The 14700-nt window shown below is 39.6% G+C and overlaps 1 protein-coding gene across 2 annotated transcripts in view; it reads right to left on the minus strand.

Moving 5' to 3' along the window:
- The window catches only part of sema3bl (sema domain, immunoglobulin domain (Ig), short basic domain, secreted, (semaphorin) 3bl), a 63273-nt gene that overhangs the window by 8824 nt on the left and 39749 nt on the right, over window positions 1-14700 (minus strand). For both annotated transcript variants that reach the window (XM_020089484.2, XM_020089483.2), the window contains exons 5-12: window positions 10370-10460; window positions 7693-7809; window positions 7237-7379; window positions 5523-5637; window positions 5296-5365; window positions 5007-5151; window positions 290-521; window positions 70-161 (exon numbers count right to left, since the gene is read on the minus strand). In XM_020089484.2, coding sequence (XP_019945043.2) covers window positions 70-161; window positions 290-521; window positions 5007-5151; window positions 5296-5365; window positions 5523-5637; window positions 7237-7379; window positions 7693-7809; window positions 10370-10460 — 1005 coding nt within the window. The remainder of the gene's footprint in view (window positions 1-69; window positions 162-289; window positions 522-5006; window positions 5152-5295; window positions 5366-5522; window positions 5638-7236; window positions 7380-7692; window positions 7810-10369; window positions 10461-14700) is intronic.

Genomic DNA, 14700 nt, shown 5'->3' on the forward strand with positions numbered 1-14700 from the left:
AAAATTAGGAGACAATGAAGAGATGTTATAGACATACATAAAAACTTAAAGGGACATGGTAAAACTTACTTTAAAGACCTGTAGCTCCTCCAGTGTGACCTCCTCTGACTCTAGACTGTTTCCACCATGCACAGTGATGACCTTCAACACTGTGCCAATGTCTGAAAGACAAGGAGACCCATTGAATCATCCACATTTAACCCCATGTTCTTAAATAAATAGGCTTCATTAACAATTCACCAGTCTCTGATCATTGATCAAGTTTCTGACAGGAATCACAAGCACCTACCTGTGCCAATGAACATGACATCATACTGCCCATCCTCTGCTTCCACTCGGTCCACCACTATTTGCTTAAGCTTGTAGGGGACATTGGCTTTTACAAGCACGGGTTGGCGCAGAGCTGGATACACCGGTCGCCACATCAGGGGGTGGCTGCGGGCGAAGTGCAGCACTGAATCAGGGAAATCCTTTGTGCTGCCGAACTCTCTGCCAGGCTGGTTGGTGATTTTACTGGGGCACTGGAGATAAGGGGGAAAAAAACTTTTACAACAGATGCTTTTTGGTCAAATTCTTGGCTGGCAAATGATAGTACTCTGGAAAAGTTGATAATGATAGCGGATAGATAGATGGATGTGATACAGAAAGAAGTGTTTAAAGCAACAGTCTAGGTTTTTTCCACTTTATTTTATTATCCAACATTTTCCAACATTGTTTTCCTAATGACGGTTTTAAAGTCTTCTCAAAGAACCCTCATTATTATTTTTATTGTGCCTGAAAATTGTGGATTATCACTTCATGTTAAATTCCCTTTGTGTTTGACTGAAGTTATAATAAAATGTGCTCATACTTGGCTGAGATGTTGTGTCACTCAACTAAGTACAGAGGCTGAACTCTCTCCAAACTAAGGCATTTACACGAACCATGTGACCTCTGACTTTGCAAGTGATTGAGATCAGTGATTCTTTGTTAAGCAGCCAGAGTCTTTGTCACGCAGTCTGCACAGCAACTGTTTAACACATGTTTGACTGAAGCAGGGGTAACACAAAGAAGATGTCAACCATTCAGAAGCAAATGGCTCTATTGTCTCTGCTGGTGGCAAAACCACCATGATGTGATGTTTGTCTGGTCATTCACTGACGACGTACTAACAGATGTATTCCCTTCAGAATATAATTTCTTCATTCATGGTTGTCCTGCAGTTACTCATTCTGTCACAAATAAAGGATGTGGTAACTTGAAATTTTATCTGACTGACGTCAATTACTCAGAGGGTGCTGTTAAGGTTGACTTCTGGCATATCATCTGGAAATACACAGGAGAGCTGCGGCTATTGACAAAATCTGATTTGATTTCTCAGAGTCAGGCAAGACTCAAGCCTTTGTGTACTGCGAATATTGTCCCCTTGGTTTACGAAAAAAAAACTCCATTCACAAAATCTTAGTTTTACAAAATATCTCAGTCCAGACGACTACAAACAAGCATGCCAGGCCAGTAGGTAGTGATAAAGTCTCCACGAACGATCCGTCAAACACCAGAGAAGAAAATCTCTGAGAACAAAGATTATGTGTTGTTTTGGGTTAGACCTGAAGGGCTGATATGAACAGAAGGGGAAGGTTGAGGACACAGGGATTTGGGTGACATAACTTCTTTTAATAAAAAAAAGTAGCAGTGACTGACTAAAATGAAAGCATATGTAAGAGTAATGAAGCAACTTTGATATGAATTGAGACAAAGAAATGGGACATTTACTTGTGATAGATCATCTTACACAGAAGAGCCGTTTGATCAGCTTAAATCAGCAGGTCAAATATTTATATAAAACTTTTTTATTTGCGTGATATTGCTTTTCCAAACTATATTTCCATATGGTATAAATACTGTTACTTTGCCTTATAACAACAGTAACTAATCCACACAATAGCCCTCTAATGGTCTGGTTTCAATTTCGGTGAGGGGGCTTGAACTATGCAGGGAGGTTACACTCAAATATGCACCAACGTTTTGATGTATAGAATGTTCCTCTGAGTATATGCTTCTCTACACAGCATCACGTTATTGCAGAGGATGTAGAATGTGCGAGCAAACCTGAGCTCAATTCTCAAACTCACTAACTTCAAATGCTTCCCGGACAAATACATTTGTTTGCAATTTGTTTGCAATTAGTTTTTAATGATAAGTGGTGCATGTATTGCGATGTATATAATTCAAATGGGGTTCAAGCATGCATGCGCTCCCCAATCAGTAGGGAATCTGTATGCAAAATCAATGTAATTGTTATTTTTAACATGCACAAAGAAAAAACAGAAAGCATGATCGTTTACACTTTCATTTTGGAACTGAACTTTCCATGTATTTATATCAGATCTGCTCAACTTTCACACAGTTACACACTCACTCATGCAGCTCCCAGTGCACATCTTTGATATGTCAGGTTGCTTCAAAACAGCTCGCCACACTCCTCATTATCTGTTTGCTCATAAAACGTAAACTGGAATAGCTCCAGAGTCTATTCTCAACTCATCCAAACTTTTGCTGCAGCATGTCGACTGCTTTCAATTACCAACTTCGAGCCATGTGAGAATTAATGAGAGGGAGAAAGGGTGAGCATATTTGGCAGACAACTATTTGACTCCAGTATCACTGTGGATGTGGATGTTACTCTTGTCTGTTTCTGTTTATGTGTGTTACAGGCACGGTATGAAATGTGTAAGCCCTCCTCTGCTGTATATAAGACATTGATCCATTTCAACAAACAGACCCAGAACAGGAGATTGGCTGATATGCTGGGAAATGACTTTCCTCATTTCTACATCTACTGCACCCCTCTGACTGGGATTTCAGTCATTTGCACTTGAGACCAAAACATTCTTTATATCACCAAATATGGGATTATTCACTTACTGTTCATATTAAACAGAAACACAGCACCATAATCATACCAGGGTTTTCTCTGACTAATAGAATATAATTGTCAGCTACAAAATCTGACATGTGCATGTAAAAACTGTAAAGTAATGTAATGCGGGTATTGATATTTTTGGGTCTTATGGTGTTTGACATTTAAAAAAGTACTACAATATCAACATAACATAAGAAAAGACCACTAAGATATTATTTATTTTGTCTTTTTCAAAAAAGAGACTGACATTTGTGAATGGTTTATGTTAAGACTGGATCATGGTTTCAACATCTTTCAACTAGATTTCAAGATCAATCATATACTTGAAGTAGAGCAATGATGTTAAAATATCACTTTTAAGAGCCTTAATATTTCATGTTACAGAGCACACAGTCATGCAAAACTGCAAAAGGTTCAGGTGACATGTCATGGTGCATTCAGAATTCTGCTCAAGCTTCCAAGATGGACAAGTGCGACAAGTTTGTGGCTACAACAATGTCCCCATCCTTCATGATCTGCTGAGGGGGGGAGTAGTAGATGTATGTGTATACTATGTGTTACTGTAGAGTGGTGCCCAGCGTTAACAGTAGCCTGATGGCTTGTGGGTAAAAACCTTTCTCTCTACCTGATGGTTTTGGTTAAACGTTGATACACATTGTGTCTGAAGTCAACGTGGACGCTCCCTGAACGTAACCCAGTGCTCTGTGTCAGAAAACAAGTGAAAAAATGTTGTTTTACAATGTCAATGTAATGACACAGACCAGCAGAACAATACAACAAAGTACAGAGATGAATGAAATGTTGAGCCAAGGTCCTGGTAGGATTACTTAAGAGCTGGTAAATCTGTAGTATCCCATCACTCAGTCTGTTACAAGATTAGTTTTGACACAAGTTTAAACAATGTACTCTGATATTTCCATCCAAGACAAATGTCCAGGGAGGCTACATTCACAAAATGTCTCAAATAACTCTTTCCTAAAGCGACTTAGGAAACATGATGGATCGGTATCATCAAGCCGAAATCTGTTATATTGAAAATCCAGAGAAATAAGAGAGGACTTGAATGTTTTGTCTGGTGTATTTGAGACAGAAACAATAAACAACAATTAACTGACTCTTTATCTTCTCCTTCCACTCGTCTTCCCCTCTCTTCTTCCCATTGCCTACCCCCCACTCATCACCTCTTTTTCTTGCTTCCTCCATTTCTTCCTTCCTTCTCTCTTTCTCTCAGTTTCAGGCCAAGACATTCCTGTTAATCAGGGAGTCAGTGGAGTGAAACCACAGAGGTGTCTGCTCTCTTCTCACATTATTCATATTCCTTCTGCCTCCATGCTCTCTCCGTCTCTGCTAATGAGGGTGACGTGCTCGTGTGTGTGTGTGTGTTGCCTAAACGAGTCTGTTTGTGTGTAGAACGAGTCTGAATTTCAGTGATGTGGTTGAGAGAACATGACAGATCTCCGCTGAGAGCGTGGATGTAAACCAGAAGACGGTCTGTACTGTATACACTCACCACAGCTGCACCAGCACATAAAATACTTGACTTGACTGATAGGGAAACTTTCTTCACCTTATTTTTAGAGTTTTTATAACACACAGCTTTTTTCACTCCTGTGCTCCAGCAAGCAACCTGGATTCAAGCAACAAGGTTCTAATGGTGCGTTCACACCAAACGCAATGCAAATTTGCCATGAGATGATATTGCAATGTCAATGCCAAGAGCAAAATAGACGTTGCCCATCGCGAATGGTGTGTATAACATGAATGTTGCGACATGATAGATGCGAATTTTGCGTTTTACTGTTTAATGAGGGAAGCATGATGCAAGAAAACCAATGAGCATTATTGGTCACAGTAAATTAACAATTAATATCATTGACAACTCCCTAATACTAAATAATAAATACATAATCTTTTTTTAAATTTTTTGGGACCCAGTCTTGTTTATTGAATTGTAAATCATTCTGGACATCCACTTCTTAATCTAGTTGATAAAGTATCATCAGCATTTTAACTCTAGTATACATACTATATCTTCTTATAGTGTTCCAAAGCCGACACATTTATTATGCTATATATAGGTCATGCGAAGTGAAAAATCACTCACCACCCCTGGTCTTGGATATGGGACTCTGCCTTCATAAGCACCCCACTGGTAGTCGGGACCCTCTTTATGAGCAAAGGGTCCATTGAAGGCTTCTCTGATGTCAGCCATACGGTAAACACACACAGCAAATCCCGAGAACACATTGCTGTGGAGGAGAAAGGAGAGATGTCCACAAATGACTTCAACATTTTTCTTTACAAGAAATGTGAGAGTCAGACAAAAGAGGAAGAAAGAGGATTTACAACATACATATTGAAGAAGAGAAGATCTAAAAGGTAAAGAGTTTTACCTGATAGTGCTGAAGATTGCATACACATCTGGGTTCCTCTCATCCTTAGTCCTCAGGAGGAAAACATCCTCTTTTTTACATAAAAAGACAATTCCAGTTAGTGTGTGTGTGTGTGTGTGTGTGTGTGTGTGTGTGTGTGTGTGTGTGTGCGTGCATATGATCCACTGCTGCAAGTAATTGCATGTGTCATTACAAAATAATATTTAAACAGATTGTGTGTATCTTACCCAGTTGGTTGAAGTGTGTGTCGATGCCATGAGGTCCTGGTACAGAACAAACCAGTCTGGCTTTGATGAAGGTACTCCACTTGTTCACCAGCACTCTCTGGCCTCCAACATCATTCTGATTTAAAAAAAATGGATTAAAACCTATAAAACACAGCTGCATATTTATTTTCAAATCCACATTTTTATTGTTTTGGCTCTGTACTTAATGTTCTGTCTGAAAGGAAAAGTTCTGAAACAAGCTAGAAGAGAATGGTAAATGGTGTGCATTTATTTAGCGCTTTTCTAGTCTTGATGATAGCTCAAAGCACATTACAGCACAGTTTCTTTTGCCATTCAACCATTCACACATACATTCACACAGTTTCTCTGTGTGCAGCACTTTCTCTATGAGAAGGGACAATTTTGTGGATCAGTATTTTGCCCAAGGACACTTTAACAAGCTGAAGATGCCCCAAAGTGTATGGCTGCAGTACAGACTACAAGGAAGGACTCACATGTGTGTGCACATTGCCCCCCCTTTATTAGCTGTAATTGCTTGTTATATGTGTAAGACAATATATATATATCCATGATACCTTACATGGAAATCTTCTTTGTATGCATGTGTGTGTCAACAGTGATAAGAAAATTGGCTTCCTGGCAAGAATCACCGCAAGGGGAGGGATTAAAAACTGTTCAGATTCGCCTGAGGGAGAAAAATAAGGCTGAGGGGGAAATGCTATAACATATATATCAGGAGAGAAGGGGAGACAGATGGAGAGAAAGCAGGGGAGTGGAGATGGAGACTGGGTTGAAAGAACTTTATCATTTGAAAGTTGAGGATGGATTTTGTCTAAGAAGTTTGTGTAAACTTTTCTGGCAGAGTCGAACAGTCTCTGAGGAAATCCAGCAATTTGCTTGTAGCTTTGTAAGCACACCTGTGATCGTGCGTGATGAACACAATGCATAATAAAATTGGTGTACATGGCAGATGGGGATTTTGGTTGGGAAATTTGAAGCCTGTTTGCAATTTGGAAGGAGAAAGGATTCATATAATTCCTTATATTACGATGCCTTCACAGGCCTATGGGGAAATGTAAATATTTGATTGACCCAGACATTTGTCTCTTCCATGCAAAGGGTTTGGAACTGACACAGTGAGACGAAAAATCATTAAAACCATTACCTCCTGTCCTGGGAAGTTAATCCCACAGTGTAAAACTATACATCACACTGAAAGACCTGCTGTAGAGTCAGATTTTGGGATATCTAATGGATCTACCAGAAAACAAAAAAGCCCCAAAGAGCCTCAGAGACTCTCCCAGATCACAACTCTACAACCTCATCTTCAAGTGGAACACCCCTGCAGATGTCTCCTCTCAGGGACTGGATGAAGTTTTAAAGAAGTGTATTGTGCAGCTCACCTGGACATCTGGCTTCACTTACTCCCATCTATCTCTCACTCTCTCTCTGTGTGCATCAGAATACTGTAACTGAGGTCTTACCCTGGGCATGTGGGATAACATCTCTAGAAAATCATAGGGAACCTTTGATGCTTTTAGCACCTCAAATAAAATAAATCTCCTTTGAAAAAGTGGCGGCTGAAGTCCTCAGCTGCTGTCAGACATGCACTGAACTCCGGATAATCTCCGGACATTATCCACAGGGACTGCCTGCGAGAACACAAATGAATGTGCACTGACCCACAAATACACAAACAGTTTAAATATCTTACCGCACACACTCGTCCCACACGTGAGTGTATGGCCCCCTCCCTGTCCCCTGCCTCCGTGACTTTCTCACTGAAGAAGAAATATACTTTATCGTCGTCTCTGTCGTCGTTGTCCGGGATGAGGTGGGCGGCAATGAATTTAGGGTCTGCAGGGGGAGATCAATTATTTTATTGTTTTTATTGCCAAAATTTTACTTTAACAACTGCATTCCCTAACCCCTCAAAGTGTAAGTGGTTTAATGGAGCATCATATTCTGGTCTGGTGTTGATTAAGGTTGTGAATAAGGTACAGTGTATTAAACAGCATGTGACTATCGAAACTCTCACTCGTAAAACTGAACCTATATGTGAGCTCATTTGAAAATTAAGAAACATTAGGAACTGATTAAAGGCAGCTTTTCCGTATTTCTGTAATATGAGAATTTATTTTGTGTGTTGACTGAAATAGTGAAGCGTTACCATGCAGAAGTTTCTCATCAGTCTCTGTCCTCATCGTGGAGCGACCTCCCATACTCCTGAGGATCACTGAGTCTCTTCCCAGGAAATCTGCCGTCAGACCTGTATACAGCTCTCCACCTGCAGAGAGGCATGAGTGTTAAAAATATTACACAAATGTCGAAGGGAAGAAGACGTGTAAAATAACAGCAGCAATGAAGGAAAGGAGATTAGGAGGAATAAAAAAGATTGGCACTGAAGACCAATAAGGAAATCACGGGTGAGAGAGAAAAAAAATTGTGGTTCAGGCAAATGAGGCAGAAGAAAAGAAATTGGACAAATCCATAATAGCACAAACTGAGAGAGTAATGTGAAACCACAGCTCACACACTCTTATACGAGACATCCTCCACTGAGACTGACACCATCAGCAGTGGACTCACTTTCAATTTCAGCAATTGAGAAAACAGATTTCTCTGCAAGTGGAAATAAAATACCGTATCTGTCTCGCGCCACGTTTCTTACATGATGCTGGAACAACCTTTAGCAGTCACGCTTATCTGTCATTAGCTGAGACAGCAGCCTCAGCTGGCTTGGAAACAGCTCATGATAGGAATCACTACAATACCTGTCAGATAATGAAGAATTATGAGAGATAGTTTTTCGCTATAAGCCCAGTTGTTTTTTTTATTAACATAATACAACTGTTTCTAATTTTTTTCCTGGCATTGTTGCTGTTGTAGAAACAGAATCTGGCCACGGATGACTCCCCTGTGATCTCATGGGTGTAAATTCTTCTTATCTCATTTAGCTGCATTAATGGTATTAGAAACATACGCATCATCGTCTAGCTTGTGAACAGACACACTTGTCGGATAACATATTCACACACGCAGACAAAAACAGACAGAGAAATAAGTGACAGCGCCTGGGGAGTTCCACTTTGTATGTTTTGGCTGAAGATCCTGACACTGAAGACAAGTCTTAGAGTGGGAAACATCACTGGGTTCATAGCTGACGATAACAATTACTTTCATCAAGTTTTACCTTTTTATTTTTGGCAAAACCTTTTCTCTTCAGTTTTTTCATTTTGTGTTGTAATGAGATGATCAGTCTCTTTCAGCATGCCTGCAGTCGTTTGTCTGTGGTGGATACATTTTCTATTTTACCCCTCATGGTGAAAGTTGACCTGCATTTCATGTGATGATGCATGTTATGATTGGTGGACTACGGTATACCTTGCAGCCGATTGGCCTGCTGCTACCTATGAGAAGACCAAAGAGGATGGTGTTAAGCTGCACGTCCTGCCTGATTCTGCATTCTGCTGGTTTTTGAGTTTGAGAGTCATTAGGGGTAAACGTACTTTTTCATTTCATCTCACGTGTTCTCCTGTTTTTGATTGTTGGAAAGATTAGTTAGGTTATTTCAATTTGATTTGTTCATATTTGGATGTATTATATTGAGATTAGATTGTTATGTTTGTAGTTCTGGCCTTAGTCCAACTTGAGCCAAGATACTACTTAGATATTCCTACTTAGATATTACTTGTTAAAACAATATTAAACAATTGTTGACACTAAATATACATTGTTCCATAAGTACAGAATTGTTGTGTTGTTACTTCGGGCTTAGGTAAGATCTGGTGGAAGGACGGAAAGAGGATGGAAATAGGAGTGCATTATGCAGAAAAGAGGCCTTTGGCTTTTTGTAACCCATTGATCCCTGAGAGGAAAAATCCATAAAGAGGTCAGTGTTCAGTGTCAGACACACAGAATACAAACTGGGAGTATGGGAAGTCTGTCAGACTCAAGGACAGTCGTGTAACAGGAGCTTAAACTCGAGGCGTTAGATTATCTTACACAACCTGATTCAGCATTTTCCACGATGTAGCGGGAGGAACAAGTGAACTGGTGCAGGTGAAGAAACCTTGAACAAATCACCATCTGCTCATATGCAATTTACACCATTCTATAGCTTATAGCTTTGGATCGCTCTAAATCTGTCATTATACTGTACGTCTAAATCTCTACGATGCTCCAGAGCCAGCAGCCTTCCTCAGCAGGTTTGTGTGTGCTGTTCTGTATCTATGTGACAACTGTACATCTCAGCTGAGGTCCAGACTACTCAGGATTTTGGCTTCATTTTAACACTTTCCTGCCAAATACTATGCATTGGGATAAATTCTGATCCTGAAATCATCCAGCTGCAGCGAGAGGAAGGTGGTGGGTCGCAAACACACACACACACACACACAGAAAGAGAGAGAGAGAATTCACTGATATAAATCAGCATCCTTTCACAAGCTAAATACCTAATGACATCTTGAGAGAAACGCCCAGAATGATTTAACCTAATCTACAGAGAGCGTGTGCACATGTGTACATTTGCCAGAGCCAAAGAAGTTCACCTTAGTTGTTTTTCTTGGGGTTATTATCATTTCAACATCCAGCAGAGATGGGGTGAAAGGTGTGGAAACAGACAATCTGTGTATGTCATTTTAAATAGTTGAACATGGCAGATAAAGAACACAAAGCAACAGAGAGGACATAAATCTGACATTTGTCAAAGCAAGTTTTACTTTGTGAAGGTTGACACATGCACACAATCCACCATGTGTTTCAACCTCTTTGGATCTTATATTCAAGCTATTTCAATAAAACATATTCAGTTCACAGTTTAGAAATATAAACATGGGACGTACCACTGAAGGTGCTAGTAAAGGGGAGGCTGGGATCATGAGGAACTTTCCCTCGTCCGTTCTCCACATTGGTTGGGTCCATTGTGAACACATGCTGGAGAGGAAATAGACACATGGTTATATTAAAGCAGGATGTCTTCAATAATACAAATTTAGCCCCAAATACAAATGTTGCCCTCTGCACAGTGAATGTGAATGTGAATAAGCATCACGTTAATGCTTGCTTTTCATCCATTGGAATAGGTAATAAGACTGTGGATCATTAAAAGGTAATTGCTCCTCATACATTAGTTTGAATGTTTTTAGTTTGTGATCTGAGGGACAAAGAGTCCATTACCATCACACAAGCGCATTAACAGAATGTAAAAGCCACAACACAACGACAAAGCCACCCAATGGAAACACAACCAATAACGTGACCAACAACAGTTGTTGAAAAGGAAACAAGCAGCAAACGTTCTTTGGTCATAAGCAGTCATTTGTGAAAACCCATTCAAGCCAGCTGCTGCTTGAAATTGAATGCTTGTCTATTTGAGGTCTTATGGTGCAGGTGAGCTCCAAAAAATGTATATGTCCTACCAGTGAACTCTGTGTCTGTGAGAGATAAGACACTGTCTCAGAAACAAGCAATTTCAGGATCAGAGCAGATGCCAGAGTTGAGACAAGTTTCCCCTCGGTCCCTGGTGCAGCTCGACTATGAGAGCCATATTGAGCAACCATCAGAGTAATAAAAGAAAACAGTGCGTATCACTGTTATCAAATAAAAAATACATTTAAAAATCCAAACGTTATCAACAGAAAAATAATGCTGATTGCTGATATAAGACCTTTTTTATGACCCGTGTGTCATTAACATTCCCTCAACAAATACTGACCAAGTCATTATATAAAATCATCATTCATGACATTTCAATGTAAGAATGTCTTCACTTCGCCAACTGATACGTCCATCAGAACAAACACCTTCTTTATGAAACCTTTTCATTTGTGTCTGGTGTCAGATGCATTTTTTTGCAGTGAAAAATATTTAACACACTTTAATATAAGTCACACAAGAAACAAAAACCATTAAGTTCAGCAATAAAATATAAAAGTGTAAAAGAAACCGCTGTCAAATCCCTTCTCCTGACTCCAGCACTGACGAAGTAAGGAAGCAATTAAAACGAACTGAGTGGTTCTTTCTTCGTCACTCAACAGTTAGTCAAGTTCGCCTGGTGAACACTGGCCACATCCTCGGATTGTGTGATTTGTCAGGTCAAAACAGGGTTAGTGTGAACAAAAGGGCTTTTGTTTTTTGCCTTTCTATTCCCACTTCAACAACATCAGTCTCTGACAGAGCTGCCTGGGTGTGATCAATGTGGATCCAAATGTTGTCGACCTTCCAGGACAAGAAGAGACTGGAAGGCGACGGGACACACGCTAACAGCTCATGTTTGATTCAAGTCCACAGTGGAGATTAAAGTGTCCTCGCTGTGAACTCTGTGTGTCTGAGTCTCTGTTCCTCTAATAGACAATGGAGTATTGTCAGTGGATGGGTGAGTCTCATAGGTCACAGGGGAGATGATGACATTGAAGTCAGTGAGTTAAAAATAGCTAAAGAAACACGCGGACAATACACACACTCACGCACATAAGTCTTTGTACATGCACCAACACACTGCATAATAATGCCCGTCGGGTAACATGGTAACAAATTGTTACAGTTAAAAAGTAACAAGATTTGTATTAAGGCGACATCGGCAAAGCCAACAGGTTTCATAAAATGAGATGGTTAAATATTTCATTTGATCCATATGTACCTTTATGAATTTACATAAAGAGGCTGGAATAGGTTTTACAGATGTTAAAGTGAACATGTGCAGCCAACCAAAGCACACAATGTTTACGCACTCTATCATACTTTATTAACTTTTCTGTAAGATGATGACAGATATTTGAGAAGTAACCTGAATCTTATCACGGCCAAATTTAGAAAAACAATTCCAGTCCTGCACATCAGTGTAGTTTATAAAGATTTTTTTTGTCAGTTTCACTAGACGCTGCAACAATGTAAAATTCAACATTTGTCAACTGACACATCCCTTAAAGAATGAAGATCACAGCTTTGTGCAGTTTAATATCACTAAGATACTGAATACACCTCTTATAAGGGATTACTTTAAAAATGTGTTCATTTATTTTGTCACCAGGCCAACCTTTTCCCTTCCCGCTTCCATTTTCGTCATTGCTTTCATTCTCTCAATATCTTGATTTTCCTCTCTTCTGTGTTTTTCCTGCCCTCCATCTTCTCCCTGTAGTGAACTCATTAGTCATCCTTATTCCTTCAGCACCTCCTTGCTCTACTTCGTGTGTGTGTGTGTGTGTGTGTGTGTGTGTGTGTGTGCATTTCTGTACCCACATTTCATAGTACAATTGTGCATCCTTACTGTGCATGAGACTGTACATTTTGTAGTGTGTGTGTGTGTGTGTGTGTGTGTGTGTGTGTGTGTGTGTGTGTCTCTGTGTTATCTCATTATGATCTGACGGAATGGTGTGGCTGCCTGTAGCTGATTAGACTGTCAGAGTTGCTTTGACCAAACTCTGCCAAGACAAATATACACAAGTGCTGCGATTGACAGAGAACAAGAGAGAGAAAGAGATGGAGGGAAAGAGGGAGACATGGAAAGAGAGGCTACTTTGTGCTCAGCTGAGCCAATTTAAATATATCAGGAGCCCTGCTACAAAACCAAGAAGACAAGTGACTACTGACATAAATACTGTAAATTCACATTTGCATAATTTAACTGAGAAACTTCATTGAGTTTGTTCATCAAATAACTTACATTATTATAACCTGACCCTTTTTCCAAAATCAGAACCTAATGATGGCTATGATGTTGATATTGACCACTAATCATTTGCCTGAAAATGAAACTATGTGACCTTAATAAGACAAAGCAGCACAGTTTTCCTTGTAAAGTAAAAGATGAGTTTATCAGCAGAACAATCATATTCCAGAGGTTTTCTGCTACTGTACAGCCTCACTTAGTGTGGTATGACCGCTCAGCTTATCCAAATAATGTATCCAGAACACAGCAACCTTACACTGGCTGCCTGTTATTTTAGGATTGAAAGCCAGGCATGGGCTGGCCCCTCCCTGTATTTAAGACATTGTCTTTTTCTACGAGCAGGACACAGTCTGAGATCCTCTGGTAAGGCCTTGCTAGCCATTCCAAAATCTAGGCTGAAAACCAAACGAGACAGATCCTTTTCCGTGAGGGTATCTACACTTAGAAGAGATTGGACTTGCAGAATTGTTTAACCTTTTTATCTAATTATCTTTATAAAAAAAAAGCTTTTAACATGTGATAACTATGACTTTTATTATCTGTATGTTTATTAGTATTATTTGTACTCTGATTGTTTGTGCATTTCATAATGTTAGAAAAGCATACATGACTCTTTCTATTTGCACTAGTGTTACACTATGTTTTAGCAGTTACCACTACCCTGTAGTTGCACAGATACATTTTTTAAGGCAACAATCCCTTGTAAAACACTAAAACCAGACAGCTGTTACAGTCAACTCTTTGGACATCTTTCATCTTACACATAATTACATCTGAGAAGGAATATGGATTTGGGGAACTGACATCTTGAAAGACTGTCCCTACCATTCTGTGCTTTAAGATACAAATAATAAAGTCAATGCGGGAGGAGAAGAATTAAAGTTTCACTTTGAATCATATCAAACCACCCAGTCACAAAACAGCTTCTTGGCGACTGCACGTCCTGTCTTACTGAATAAACCAAACCAGACATCCACTCTTTGTACTCATTGTCTTTCCTTCCTGTCCTCCCTCCCTGTTAATACTTTGATGATGAAGAGTGTATAAAAGACAACAAAAATTAACCAGGCCTGTCCTCAGAACCCCTGAGGTTCATCCAATTGTTCATACTGTCTCATTTAACTCTAAACTAAATTCTATTTTAAAAATGTTAAATGTTAAAATGTATACTGCTCTTCAGTTTGAACTCATCTTAAGGGTCTTGATCAACCAACAGACCTCTTGCTGTTGTTTTTTTGCCTTTTTGCTCACCGTCGGATCAAATAATGGCTGGGTTCCATCTCCCCTCCCTCAGCTCTGAATCTTAGGAAAACAGGATAATCTCTGTCCCCTATGTCTCTTTCCTTCTTCCCTCTTAAGGACACATAAAAGGACAGTGTCTGAGACACACTGTGGAAGTTAAAAGCAGAGAAAATACGACGGTGGTAAAGTGTAGTTGGACGAGGACAGATTAGGAGTTATGGAGATCATTACAGGAAAAAGGTGACGCATAATGCCAAGTAACAT

The sequence above is a fragment of the Paralichthys olivaceus genome, chromosome 6, assembly GCF_024713975.1.
Source record: "Paralichthys olivaceus isolate ysfri-2021 chromosome 6, ASM2471397v2, whole genome shotgun sequence".
NCBI classification, from domain to species: domain Eukaryota; kingdom Metazoa; phylum Chordata; class Actinopteri; order Pleuronectiformes; family Paralichthyidae; genus Paralichthys; species Paralichthys olivaceus.